We start from the raw sequence: 14,360 nt of genomic DNA, 5'->3' as shown, positions 1-14,360 counted from the left end.
CTTCGTCATGTGGGTCGTCCCATGACTTAGGCTCCTGGGCTTTACCCTCCTGGGGGGATCGAGACAATGAATCAGCTGTGTACAAGAGTTTACCAGGAACATGTGCGATGGCAAAGTCAAATCTCATGAGTCTCATCCTGAAGCGTTGTATGCGTACTGGTAGCTCGTCAATCAGCTTTGTGGAAAACAATGGAATCAATGGCTTGTGATCGGTTTCCACTTTAAATCTCATTCCGATCAAGAATTCAGCCCAGTGTTCAAGTGCCCATGTGATAGCCAAGGCCTCTTTTTCGATCTGGGCATAACGACGCTCTGTCTCGGTCATTGATCTGCTAGCATAAGCCACTGGCCTCATTTCACCGGACGGCTGCTTCTGCACGAGGACCGCACCAAGTCCAAAACTGCTGGCATCAGATGAGACCACGGTCTCCTTCTCTGGATCGTACAGTGCAAGAACTTGGTCGGATGCCATGTCTACTTTCAGCTGTCGGAAGGCTTCTTGTTGGGCTGTGCCCCACACCCACGCGTTCTCCTTCTTGAGCAAGTCTCTTAAGGGTTTCGTCGTCTCAGCCAGATTTGGGCAAAACTTCATAAGGTGGTTGACCAAACCCAGGAAACGTCTCAGGTCTGCAATGTTCTGGGGTTCTGCCATGTCGGTGATGGCTTTGATCTTGGAGGGGTCTTTCCTGATTCCATCACTGTCAATGATTTGGCCCAAGTATTGCAACCTGGATTGAGAAAATAAACACTTCTCAAGGTTGAGTGTTAGTTTCCTCTCGACTAGCCTGTCAAGGACTTGCTTAAGTCGTTTGTCATGTTCCGCTTGGTCTTTCCCGATGATTAGAATATCATCCATGCGGCACTTGACCCCTTCTATTCCAGAGAGTTCTTTGTCCATCCTCTTTTGGAAATGTTCTGGGGCTGAGGATATGCCGAAGGGAAGACGCTTGAACATGTAACGGCCGAAGGGCGTGATAAAGGTAGTTAGCTTGGCACTTTCTGGGTTTAGGACTATCTGATGAAACCCTGAGTTGGCATCAAGTTTGGAGAAGACTGAGCCTTCTGTTAGGCTTCCCAGGGTCTCTTCAACTGTTGGCATTTGATAGACTTCTCGGCGGACCGCTTGGTTAAGCCTGGTAAGATCAACACATATCCGCACCCTGCCATCGGCCTTTGGCACTACCACAATCGGTGAACACCATTCTGTCGGCTCATCCACTGGTTCAATAACGTCCAGTTGTTCCATACGCTTGATCTCCTCTTGCACTTGCTTCATTAGTGGCAGTGGTACTCGCCTGGGAGTGGTCAAACAAAAGGGTGTGGCCCCTTCCTTCAATTGAATTGTATGCTCACCCTCCAATTTGCCAAGGCCTTGAAAAAGTGATGGGTACTGCTTGACAATGTCCTCCTTGGTCCCTGATTGGAGTGGATGGCTATCAGGCATTTGATGGACAGCTTTAACACTGTATGTCCCAGGGATTTCATGGATAAGACCAAGACTTCGGATGGCGGGTATCCCCAGAAGCAACTTGGATGCCCCACTGACTACGTACACTCGTTCTTTAATGACTGTTTCGTCTTGTTGGAGGTTCATGACTGCACATCCAAGGGTCTTTAAAGGAACATCCCCTGCTCCGACAAGTTCTCTGTCAGATTTTGAAAGTGTTCCATATGAAGACTTGTAGATGTGCTCAGGCATCACAGACACTTGTGCTCCTGTGTCGATGCACCATGCCAGCGTCTCTTGGTCTTGAATCTTGAGGTTGACATGCCATCCAGGGTCGGACCTACTGGTTTGAGAGTTTATTGCTGGTTCGGCCTTGGAGGTGTTTGGACTAGTGGGTGTATAAACCCCTCCCACAAATGTGAGGCTAAAGTTATCCTCGGTTGCAAGAACTTCGTTGACCGTCTTTGGAGGTACACTCTTGCATATGATAGGGAAATGTCCCATTTTGTTGCACTTGCTGCATCGTGTATCTGCCGCTGGGCAGTTCTTCTTGCCCGGGGGGTGTTGGCGGTTGCAATACCCACAGTTCCGGCCACTTGTTTGGAAGGGCTTCCTCTTGAAGTCTCGCTGGTTCCTTTGCTCTGTATCTTGACCAGCATGAGGGTCTTGCCTGTTCCCTCGCGGTGTGACGCTCTCAATCTCTGCGGTTTTTGATTCGTGTAACTCACGTTTTGTTGCTTCCTTCAAAGACAGGATTTTCACTGCCTTTTCGAGTGAAAGGGCTGCTCCCTCGTCATAGAGTTTTAGCTTGTAATTGTCTTCCTTGCAGGAAAAGGTAAGTTTGTCTCTAACTGCTTGCTCATAGAAATCGGCTGGGAACTTGCACTCGGCGGCTCTTTCCTTGACAGTCACCACCCACGAATCAAAGGTCTGTGTGGGCTCTCGTTTGAGGTGAAGCCAAAATTTCTCTCGCAGCATGAGTTGAGGGTCCCGTTTTTGAAAGTATTCATCAAACTTTGCCACAACCGTCGCGTAGTTGTCGGAGTCTTCGGCTGGAAGTTTCTCTTCTCCTCCCGCGGGGTCGTCACGCTCAGGTAGGTAGGTGAAATTCGAGTAAATTTCCAAACACGGCTCGCCGATGTGGTTTAATAGCAGCCCCACTTTCATTTCATCGGGTTTCTTTGAAGCTCCAATTGCCTTGAGGTAAATTTCGAATTTTTGTTTCCATTTTCCCCACGAGTGAGCAGGATTTCCCATCGAAATTTCCAGCGGTTCCGGTGGTTTGGCGAATGGCATGCTTTCCGCCATCTTGTTTTGAACCACGTGCGTAGGATCCGCGTGAAGTTTGATCGGTCAATTCGTCTCAGTATTTGATCCGTTTCTCCGATTGGTTTGATCTCCGCAACTGTAGGCTAGTAGGAAGGTCACGCTTCTGACACCATGTTGAGTCCGAAGAGGTACAGAGACGACAGCATCAACACAACATACTTTAATACGATAGATTCATACAGCTCCCCTCATGACAGCTCTACCGCCGGTCAGCCGTCAGTTAGTACTTCATGTTACTACACTTACAAGGACATTTTCGAGCCTGTTATTGGTACCACGCTCACTTTACAGCTGAAACCAGAAAATGCAAAAGATCCGGATGCTGTTGCTATTGTAGAAGATACTGGACGCATTGTTGGCCATATCCCATAAGCTTTATCGGGAATTGTGTCGTCTTTTCTAAAAAGGGCTAACCACAAGGCAACAGCAGAAATCTGTGGAAAACGGATCAATCGAGGATCTGGCTTGGGACTGGAACTTCCAGTTATTTATAAGATTTACGGCGGAAGGATACATTTGGACAGACTAGACGAACTTATTCATGGCAGCGAGACTGCAAAGAGGGCCTTAAGAGAAAAAGATGAGGGAATTTTGACTGATGGACAGAAGAAGCGGAAATCGACCAAAAAAGACAAAGACAGTCTCAAAAAGCAGAAAAAATACACTTGATATGTGTGCAAATATTCCAAGGCGCTGCTCGGTGTCCGCTATAACGAGAGAGAAAACAATAAAATTGTGACGTTGGGACCGAATAAAGTGTCCGTAAGTCCGTAGTAGCGAGAGTCCGTAATAGCGGGAGTTTATTTCAGTCAAACGTCTGTAACTTTCGCCGGGGATTTTGCTGCTGTCCGTAATAGCGGGGTGTCCGTAATAGCGAGGTGTCCGCAAGGCGGGAGTTGACTGTAGTATGCTACATTTGCTTTGGTGGCCATTGAAGAGACATGGCCGGTATGGTGGGGGAGATGGACTGACACCATTTTTGGGGAATAGAACATGTTTGGCTCTATAAAATGCTTTTTCTAGCATGTTGACAAGCAACACCATGAAAGAAATCAACAAAAGAATAATTGGGCAACCACTGCTATGAAAAAAGGTGGTCATTAGTGGAGGTTTGACTATGGTAGCAATTTCCTTTAAGTCAATCTGATAGGGGATAGGGATTTCAGACAAATTATACTTCAACAGTGTATAAAAAAATCTTGCTCAAACTATACCCCCCTCCCCCACAAGGTAAACACAAATGATATTAAATGTATATAGTAAGTTTTATGATTCAGTCTCTCTAATTCTATCAATAGAAACGTTTTGGTTTGCAACCACCTACCCAGCTGGCTGGTGGCCATATTGGTTTTCATTACAATAAATATACTACCTTTTCACAAGGAAGGTCAAGTTCGATGATACATGAAAATGATGTATTAGTTTGTATTTGTGATCATTGATAGGATAGTTTTGGCAAGAAGTTAAAAAAGGTTTAAACCAAGCTAGCAAAAATAATAGAGCTCTGGAATGTTGTTAATATCTCTGTTTAATTGTTCATTCAAAATATTTCTTTGTTTCTACGGAGCTAAAAATCCCCTGGGTAATATTCCTCATGTCCAGCTACCATTGACCAGTTTAGCAAGACATACATGCCAATATCAGAACAGTTGAAACCACTATAGTAATGATAATTGTGAAAAAGGGATAGCAGGAGCACAATAGTTTAACTACTTTGGTAGAGATACTGAAAATGGTGGAGATTCAGTCTCAAATTTTATGGAGAACAAACAAGCAAACTACCGCCTAAAACGAATAGGTATGAACTGCTATTTGAAGAATATCATTCTTTAGTATATACACACTCAGTGATCTTGGTGATTTAAGCAATCTGATTGGTTCGGACTATTCAACAATATTCACCTCCTAGCAAGTGGATAATGTGTGAGCTCAGTTTTTTTCCCATTTTTTTAAGAGAACAATGTTTTAAAAATCGACAAAATCCTAGGGCTGACTTTTTTAAGGCAAGAAAAGACTTCGCTTTTTGAATTAACCCAAATTTTGGCCTAGGAAGGATTCAATAAGGCGTTTTTCAATTTACTGTAGCTGAGTTTTGTGCTCGATTGATTGTTTGCATTCCGTGTATTCGCGTAGAAGAAGCTGTTTCGTGAACTCAGCGTTTTCCAACAAGAAAATTTTGGCTCAAAAATCGAAGTTTATTTATGACAAACAAATTTAAAACGAAATGTTTGCAGAAATTCCACGTTTCAAGTAAACAAAAAAAAGAATGATACAGGAAGACGACGTCTTACCTCGAGCAACCGAGCCACCATTTTTGTCAGCACTTCATGCGAAGAACAACACAACAACCCTTTTGGCTATAAACTTGGCGAGTCAACAGAAAACAACAAAGCTCTACTTTTCTTCTCAGGTAAGGAAACAGTTCAAACTTTTAGTGGTTCCATTTAAGCCATTACACTGTTGTTTGCGAAATGATAAACTTGTTGGAAATTCTGCAAAGATCTATTTTTAAACTTACACGTGATTTGATCTGTCAATCAAATCGTACTTTTTAATAGTTTCCTCTCTGATTTTGTTAAGATCACTTCGTGTGTATACACTAAAACAATTATTCTTTTCAGTCTTGGTGAATAGTGGCTTTGGGAATATTTACCTCGCCGCCTTCGGGGCTCGGTAAATATTTAGGCACTATTCACCTCGATTTCAAAGAATAATTGTTAAGTAATCTAGACTAAACATCCTTTTATGTTTTGAAACTGCCAAAGAACACAAAAATTGACATGAAAGCAGCAACTTACATATTTGACATATTTTTAGGTTTTACCTTGGAAACAATTTTGAGTGAATATTAAAACAATTATTGGATTTGTCTTAAGTAAGAATTTTGCAGCTTTCAAAAAGCGGCGTCAATCTGCATAACACTTTGTAAAAACAGTGACTCCAAACTTAATGCAAATGGACGATATGAAACTCCATAGTAACTTTCACTGAAAACCAAAGGTGCTAAGAAAAAGACTAACTTTTGTCCAACATATTCAATTTAATCAAAGTGAGGTTGTTTATTTCCAAATGAATTTCACTTAAAGAAAGAAAGGAGGGTTTTTGACCACAAGAGTAACAACTTAAAGAATCAAGTAACAACTTAAAAGAAGGAAACATCTTGGTTAGAGGGGAAAAAAAACTTACTGTAAAAGTTCAAATTTAGTGGTGAAAAATGAAAAACTTGAGAGGAGACATGAACATAGGCTTGTAACATGTATCGATCTGTTTTGCCTAATTCAAGTGGTAAAATCTCCAGCCTCGCTGTGAGAGTAAATTCATTCACTGGATGACCCTATCATAAGCGTCATACTAAAGTAAGTCTGTCCACCCCAACTGAAGAACTGGGTCAAGAATGACAAGAATTTATTAAATTTGAAATTTTATTGTGCTAAATTCATATTCAGGAAAAGCTCTCAGATATGGAATTTATGTCGAGGCAATAAATATCCGCTCAAGGTTCTTTTAGTTGTTCACATTATATATTCTTTGACCCGTAGAAGCAATTCTGAAGATAAGAACGCCCGTAAAAAATGCTGATGGGAAAACCTTGACTGGCCGCCAGGCGCCTGTCTGAGAGAAACTTTTTACCTACAGTAGGAGCTACCTTGCAATTGCATTCGTGCATGCATTAAATTGTGTAGTGTAATTAAAATTACCAAAAATACAGCCGTAAGTACTCACCTTAACGTGCCTTTTTTCTTCCACTCGGCATTGAGCTTCTGCTACTGTATAACAGGTAAAATAGCGGTAAACGGGAACTGCAATGATGACAGTGTGATGACTTCACTTGCGAACTCAAAGCAATGTACGAGGCAGTTTTCTTTTACTCCGACCTCAGTTCTGATTTCATGCTTGTCCCCCTCATACGTTCATTAATTTAACCGGTGAAAAAATCAGCATATGCAAAAAGATCTGAAAGGTCGATCCGCCGCCGCCATATTGGAAAGCGAGAAGACCCTGGGTACGAGCTTGACCCGTGCTTTGACGGTTTTGGCGCGAATTTCTAAACGCGGCTGCCAAACTCTCTTCATTCGTTCAATCACAACAAGAACAGAGATGACGTGTGTATAGGCTGAACAGAGAACAAGAACAAAAACAAGACTTATTTTTCCCTACATCGATTTATAATCCTTTTCTTCGATGAAGTTTTCATTCAGTAAAATAATCAAAGACTGACCGAAAAGGTAAGTGCTCTCCTTTCCTTTCGATAAATGGGGTTTCTCTTTATATATTTTTTACCCTTTTGTGGAAAGATGTCGATAAGCTTACTTGTTAGGTTACAAAAATGAACTACATTTTAGCTAGCCCTTCTTCTTAACATACTAAACAGGTCGATGCTTGATAAATTATATTTAAGCTGAGGCCTTAATAGCGTTCACTATTTTTTAAAAAGTCAGAATTGACGCATCTGCAATGATATTATTTATGCTTTTGAGTTTTTACTATGACCTTCGCACTTCTTAATTTTCTTTTTCGTACGTTCATTTGAAGTTGAGCTGTTAATTGTTTTAAACAACACTGCAGCAAAAATCTTGCAAAGAACGCTATCAGTTCGGTTCCATGAATTCACTGATGATTAATAAGGATTGATCGCAAATCGTTTTCCGTATTTACTGTCCTATGTTGTTTAGATTATCTTTAGGTGTTTTAATTTCACAGCTCGGTCTCGGAGCGAGTAAGGCGTAATATCGAAGACAAAGCATTTTTCATTGTCAAGATGACTTGCCCGGCCGGCAGTTCTGACTTCTGGAAAGCGCCCTATGTTGAGAGAGTACTTGTTCCCCAACAAATCTTCAGTTTTGATAATCCACGGACTAAAAAACTAATTCAATGTTTTGAATACACCACAGTGACAATGCAATTCAAATGACAGGCCATTTTTTTCATTTGGATCATGCAAACCTTCCGGTAAGTGATCATACTTATATTTTTTGTAAACTCAGTTTTTGTCAAATAGTTTCTGAAATGATTGATTTTTTAGGTTCTGGAGTGAGAGAGTGAATTCCTGGGTTAATATTAAGAAAAGGGTTATATGAACTGCCCCTATGTGGTATTGAAATAACACAGTATTTGTTACAGATGAGGAATTTTCTTTTTTTTTTTTTAGCTTCAGTAACGAGCACCTCTGTGCTTTATTTCAGATTTTGTTGTCGAACTTTTTGCAAAACAAAATAGCTACTTTTTTCTGTCACCTGCCTGATTATAAAAACTACCATACTTATGTTCTTAAATACTTTTCTTATGAACAGTAATATGACCTCTGTAAAATTGTCTGTGCCTTGATGGCCAAGCTGAATCAAGGACTCAATATACAGCATTCATTCCAGTTCATCTGACAAAACGTTTGTGGTTATTTGAAGACTACTGATGTGAGTACCTCTACACTTTTTTTTAAGTTAAAGACCATCATCAATCAGATAATCAATCAGGTTCTGAGTGATTATGAGAGCTTGGGGTGTTTATAATGTACTTGAACTGCCTTAGTGATAATTTGTATACTTGTATGGCTACAACATTGGACAAAATGTGTTAAGAATTTTGCACTTACTTACACACAGGACACCTATCTCATTAAAAACCATCCACTCATCCAACCCTTAAGTCAATGTGGTTCACTCAGCACCAGAAAACGGACTTCAATGTTGTATTTTTTTTGGGGGGGGTGGGGGGAGATATGACAACATAAATTTTTTTCTTGACATTTTTGTACAATATTGGTAAATCAAAGAGGCAGCTTAATAATAAATATTTAATTTTCATGTAAGTCAAAGGTTACATTAGAAAAAGGCCGGTAACTGAGACTGTCACTTCAGGAGGTTACAAAGTTGCAAAAATGTTAATTAAGAGCCTGTTTACATGAAGGTGGGGTACCCCAGGTAGGTGAGGTAACATGTGGCGGGTTACCCCACCTAACATGTAAACGTGATCACATTAAAATGAGAGATTATATGGACAGGCGGGTTACCCCACCTAAGCGGGTTACCTTACCCGCCCATCTGGGGTACCCTACCTCCATGTAAACACTGATCCTAAGTGTGGCCTGGAAAGCATGGAAATTGATTCTTAGCTTTCCTAGCTTTTCTAGTGTGGAAGAGCCATAACAGCCAGAAATCATTCTATGTAAGAAATTCCAGGATTTTTTGCATGTAAGGAAAATCATGGAAAGCTTAGAAATTTTTTTTCTTGGGAGCTTCCAGACCAATCAGGTTTTTAACATTCATCTGATGGATGTTTTTTACTTAAAAAGGCCATCCCAATTTAATGCTTCGTTTCCCATCGCCCGACCGACTCATTCTTGTGGAAAAGTAAAATAAAATAAAAAAATTCCAGAATCACTTGTAAAGAGGCAAGTACTTTAATTTACAAGCACACGATCTTGTCTTATTATCACCAATTGTCTTAAATTATCATCGATACTTCGTTTTTGTAGTCTTTTTAGACATTCGATAGTCCTGTTCACATACATCTTTTACCGTTAGATTTTAAACGTTAGATTTAATATGCAATCATGTGTTCATTCTTTTTTTTTTTTTTGCCATACCGACCGACCCACCTTCACGAGAGAGAGGGCAATGAGAAACGAAACATTTTATTGGGATGGCCAAAACAATAGCGTCCTTGCGAGATATTCTCCGCATGATATTCGCAGCAGAATTTTTGGCTGCCGAGATTTAGGAATCTCGGCGAGATTCGCGGCAGGATTTTGGCCGCCGAGATTAAGAAATCTCGGCAGGATTTTGGCCGCCGAGATTCCTAGAGATCTCGGCAGGATTTTGGCCGCCGAGATTTAGGAATCTCGGCGAGATCTCGGCATGATTTTGGCCGCCGAGATTTAGGAATCTCGGCGAGATCTCGGCAGGATTTTGGCCGCCGAGATTTAGGAATCTCGGCGAGATTCTCGGCATGATTTTGGCCGCCGAGATTTAGGAATCTCGGCGAGATCTCGGCAGGATTTTGGCCGCCGAGATTTAGGAATCTCGGCGAGATCTCGGCAGGATTTTGGACGCCGAGATTTATGAATCTCGGCGAGATCTCGGCAGGATTTTGACCGCCGAGATTTCTGAATCTCGGCGAGATCTCGGCAGGATTTTGGCCGCCGAGATTTCTGAATCTCGGCGAGATCTCGGCAGGATTTTGGCCGCCGAGATTTCTGAATCTCGGCGAGATCTCGGCAGGATTTTGGCCGCCGAGATTTAGGAATCTCGGCGAGATCTCGGCAGGATTTTGGCCGCCGAGATTTCTGAATCTCGGCGAGATCTCGGCAGGATTTTGGCCGCCGAGATTTAGAAACCTCGGCGAGATCTCGGCAGGATTTTGGCCGCCGAGATTTAGGAATCTCGGCGAGCTCTCGCCGAGATCCAAAAATCTCGGCGGCCAAAATCCTGCCGAGAATCTCGCCGAGATCTCGGCGAGATCTCGGTAAAAATTTTGTACGGGGGTGCATTTTGTAATTTTTCTTTAGCACCGATGACAGAGGTTATAAAACGTTTGTGAAACATTTATATATATATAAATTCCTTTTTAAAAACAATACATTGTTGGGAAATTTTTAGAGTGGCTTCTCAGAGGCATAGAAACTTTAATCAAACATCTTTTTTCTTTAGATTGAATACAAGGCCAAAGCCGTTCAGATGAACTTTTTGAGACTCTTGACCAAACGAGCACATCAAAATATAACGTTTTCTTGCTATAAAGAAAGGCAAAATGATTGCACTCTCAAGCTTTTAGGCGAAAATGAAAAGGAATTTAAATCATCTGAACAGAAACAGCTCAGCTTTGTTCCCATCGCTGATTCAAAGGTAAGCAGTATACAAATATTGTTCTCGACGATAGTAGTATATAAAAATGATAGGAAATAGAGAAAGTACGTACCGCACAAACCCTTCCATTACTTTTCATCTCTACTTTGAAGAATTAAACTTATTCATAACAGTGTTATGCAGTTAAGTTGACTGTTGCAGAAACGGTGGAGCCTGGAGGCTGCTGCTGGTGGTGGTGGGTTTAAACTCCCAACCCCTCTCCCCCGCGAGGAAAAAAAAAGGAAAAGAAAAAAGTAAAAACCTAAAACCTTTTGAGGGGAGGGTTCCCTAAGCCACCACACTTCCCGTCACTGGTCAGCCATCCACTTGGAAAAACGTTCCGCCGTCTTTGTGGTGAAAGATAAAAAGGCATTGATAGGAGTTGGCTGCGCGTGAGGCGTTTGGAGGGGAGCGGGAACGGGAAATTTTGACGCGCGCCCGATTTCTCCAGTTTTTCTTTTGATTGCTTTCCACAAAGGCTCTAGCCCTTGGTCCAAAAATGGATTTACACAAATTTACTCCTTGCAAATATGTCGCAAAAGTATAAACCTAAGGAATAAATATGGGGCAAAGAGAGTAAATGCCATATTTGCCAAGTTATTTACACCCCCTATAAAAATGTTGCATTTATCATCTCTGTCCCATATTTACTCCGCAGTTTTTACATTTTTGCGATACATTTGCATGGAGCAAATTTGTGCAAATTCACTTTTTTTGTCCAGTGTAGGTGATAAGTAAAAATAAAACACAGTTATTGCCAGAGCAAAAAAAAAGTAAGCTTGTATTGAAGATTTTAGACCACACGTTTTCGCACACTGTGGACCATTCTGTTTAGAGAATCGTTTAGTGGTTTACCTTGTACTTTGAAGACTTTCCCTTGATGGCTCAAAATGCTTTTCCATTACCGAAGTTTAGGAAGAGTTTACCTTATTATAGGAAATTAACGCTCCATGAAATTAACGCAAATCGTTAAAATTCGCGTTAATTTAAGTCGCGTTAATTTTGTTGAGCGTTAATTTCCGCGACGTTAATTAAGTGCAGCGCTAATTTCCGCGCTCTTAATTTCCATTATTTTAACCCCAATTTTGGAGCCTGTCCAGACATTCTTGACACCTTAAAAACATTACCTACAAGCTTTCTTTCTTTCCATTTACCCTTTATTTTTCATCTTTCACAAAAGCTAAGGCGAAGGTTTACAATATTTGTTAAATTTGTTTCCAATTGTCACCACCAACTGTGTCTTAATCGCGTTAATTTCCTTTATTATGAAATTCTACCTCCTCTTTCGCGTTAATTTTCTTTATTCGAAAGTCGTTTTCCATTACGTTCGCGTTAATTTAAGTCGCGTTAATTTCCAATACCTTAATTTCATGGAGCGTTAATTTCCTATAATAAGGTAATAGTCATAGTGATTGTTCTGAGCTCCATTTTATATTATTGTTTCAGAAGACAGAATCTTCCGGAAATCAAGCAGTTATTGAAGTTTTCACCAAACGCATGGAAGCTCTTCCAATAATAGACGTGGCTCCAACATTCCACGGACTCCGCAACTGCCAAGCAATTCCGCTTGGAAATTGGACCAGTATGCTTTATTTACTGAAACCATTAGGCCTCAAATTCATAATTTTATTATTTCAGGATTTTTAATTGATATTACTTTATCTTAATAGCATAATATAGGTCATAGACTAGTAAGGTATAGAGCCTCTTGCTTAAGTTTGGAAAAAAACCCTTAACATGTTAACAAGCATATTCTAACCTTTGAGAAAGAACATTTTGAAGTCTACGAATACAGGTTATTAAACCACTTTGTTGTATAGACTTGTCCCAGCGTTATTTAAATTATAAGTGTAATAAACGAAAATAAAGATTTTCGTTGGGAGTCATACCAGGCATGCGCAGACGTGTCGGTCCTTTATTGCGTTTCCCGAGTCTTGTAACCAATTTTTCCACCGACGTTGAACTTATGCGCATGTTATTAATAAGTGCCACCTTCCTCTTGCCACTTGCCACTTTCTCCCCTTGAGGATTCCAAAACACGCTGGGGATAGAAATATTGGGATGGTTATCAAAACGAAAATTGGCACAGAAAATAGAGGAGTTATGCTTGACCTTGTTTCCAGTTTTCTCTTCTTACGCTTTACGCCGGAGTCATGTGATCGTGGGGAGGAACGATTTTTGATCTTTTGAGACGCTGAGCTACAAATATTTTGACACAGTTTTTCGCTCGCCGTATCCAAAAAGAATTAATCTAAAAAGATGGTCTACGTCTGTTTTCTCCCTTTGCTTCTAGTTTTTCTTCTCACTTCTCGTTGTCTGAAGATCCGATATGGATACATTGTGTATCTTGTTTGTAGTTCTTGAACCCGATTTACGGCATGATAATTTGGGAGTACATGGGTCCCGATGCATTACAGGGTGGGCATATAGGACGCCTTAAAGTGAATCTTAGGAACTACTTTTGCATTTTTTATTCGTTTGAGCTCAAACTTTGCAGGATGGTAGAACTTTGTATTGCTAAAAAATCGTATGTTTTTTATTTTTCGATTTTAACCTTTTTTTTGGCGGGAATGCGACGTCACAAGATTGACAGCAAAATTAACATTTCCAGGTATGGCAAAAGAAATAATTATTTTAAAAAGAGCACGACGCGATGGAGTAAAATGGGAAAAAAATTTTGAAAAGCTCAATTGGTTAAAGCCATTTTGTTATTTTTTTTAGGAACATAAGTACATTTCAAGATGCGCTCTATCTCCTAAAGCAATTGAGCTTTTCCAAAAATTTTTCACATTTGTTTCTATCACATCACACTGTTTCAAAATTATTTATTTGTTTTGCCATAACTTGAAAATTAAATTTGCTTTCAACCTTGTGACGTCATATGCCCAACGTAAACGTGATTACAGAAGGAAGTCGATTTAATAATAGAGATCAGAGAATAGAGACGTAATCATTCCAAATGTGTTCCTGTTTCATTTACTTGATCTGTTTAGCTGTTCAGGCAATGAAAATCTTATGCAACACTCATGTGGTACAAACCGCTCAATGGTTGTTTTTTTTAGCTATTTATTTGTCCCTAAGAAAATTCACTTTCTCCCCTAATAAGATATTCTGGAGCCTTGTGGCAATGATTTAAAGTCCCCAAAGAAATTTGAAACGACTCTTATGCAAAATTTTGAGGAGCAAACGGTGTATTTTGGGCAATTCGAGAACACAGTATTGAACAATGCCCATTGAGAACTAAAATTTGGAACTCACGTTTTCACAGAATAAGTACGATTTATAAGAAAAAATTCCGTAACAGGTTCCCCTCCTCTCTTCCTCTTTTTTCGAGTAATAAAATAACAATCCTGTCCAGTCAGGGGAAGTATGGTCACGATAAGAATTTTCAGGTACAGTAAATTAAATCATGTTATTTTTAAAAAGCGTTTCTTAAATTGTAAAAGAAAAAAAAAAACGACCCCCCAAAAAAGATTTGATTCTATCGCTACGGAAGGTTTGGAATGGATGAAACTGTGTTTCATCCAATTATATCTAGATACCTAAATGTCGGTCTAAAAAAACTCGGCAGTACCTCGTTTCATAAGTCCACTTCTCAGTGTCTAAATATCACCGTAAATATCGGGTCAACGCTGCGCCCCTCTAGAGAGTATAGTCCAACTTCGTTTTAAATAAGGACTCTCGGAAGGGGCCGTTGCGGAAAGTGTTCGTATGAAGCGGGTCAGGTTATTTAACTCAAAAAT

The 14,360-nt window shown here is 40.3% G+C and overlaps 1 protein-coding gene and 1 long non-coding RNA gene across 2 annotated transcripts; one reads left to right on the top strand and one right to left on the bottom strand.

Moving 5' to 3' along the window:
* Positions 1–1,011: 1,011 nt before the first annotated feature.
* Positions 1,012–2,948, bottom strand: LOC140932392 (uncharacterized). Its single transcript, XM_073382004.1, has 2 exons — positions 1,160–2,948; positions 1,012–1,026 (listed from the first exon to the last, which is right to left on the bottom strand). Exons 1-2 carry the CDS (start codon positions 2,753–2,755, stop codon positions 1,012–1,014), a joined length of 1,611 nt encoding a protein of 536 aa, XP_073238105.1. The 5' UTR covers positions 2,756–2,948.
* Positions 2,949–6,352: 3,404 nt separating this feature from the next.
* Positions 6,353–12,503, top strand: LOC140931266 (uncharacterized). Its single transcript, XR_012164952.1, has 4 exons — positions 6,353–7,726; positions 8,068–8,187; positions 10,423–10,617; positions 12,064–12,503. It is a non-coding gene; the product is annotated as an uncharacterized lncRNA (long non-coding RNA).
* The last annotated feature ends 1,857 nt before the right edge of the window (positions 12,504–14,360 follow it).

The sequence above is a fragment of the Porites lutea genome, chromosome 3, assembly GCF_958299795.1.
Source record: "Porites lutea chromosome 3, jaPorLute2.1, whole genome shotgun sequence".
NCBI lineage: Eukaryota > Metazoa > Cnidaria > Anthozoa > Scleractinia > Poritidae > Porites > Porites lutea.
Note: the sequence above shows the minus strand (reverse complement) of the source record. Positions and strands in the feature narration are given on the sequence as shown.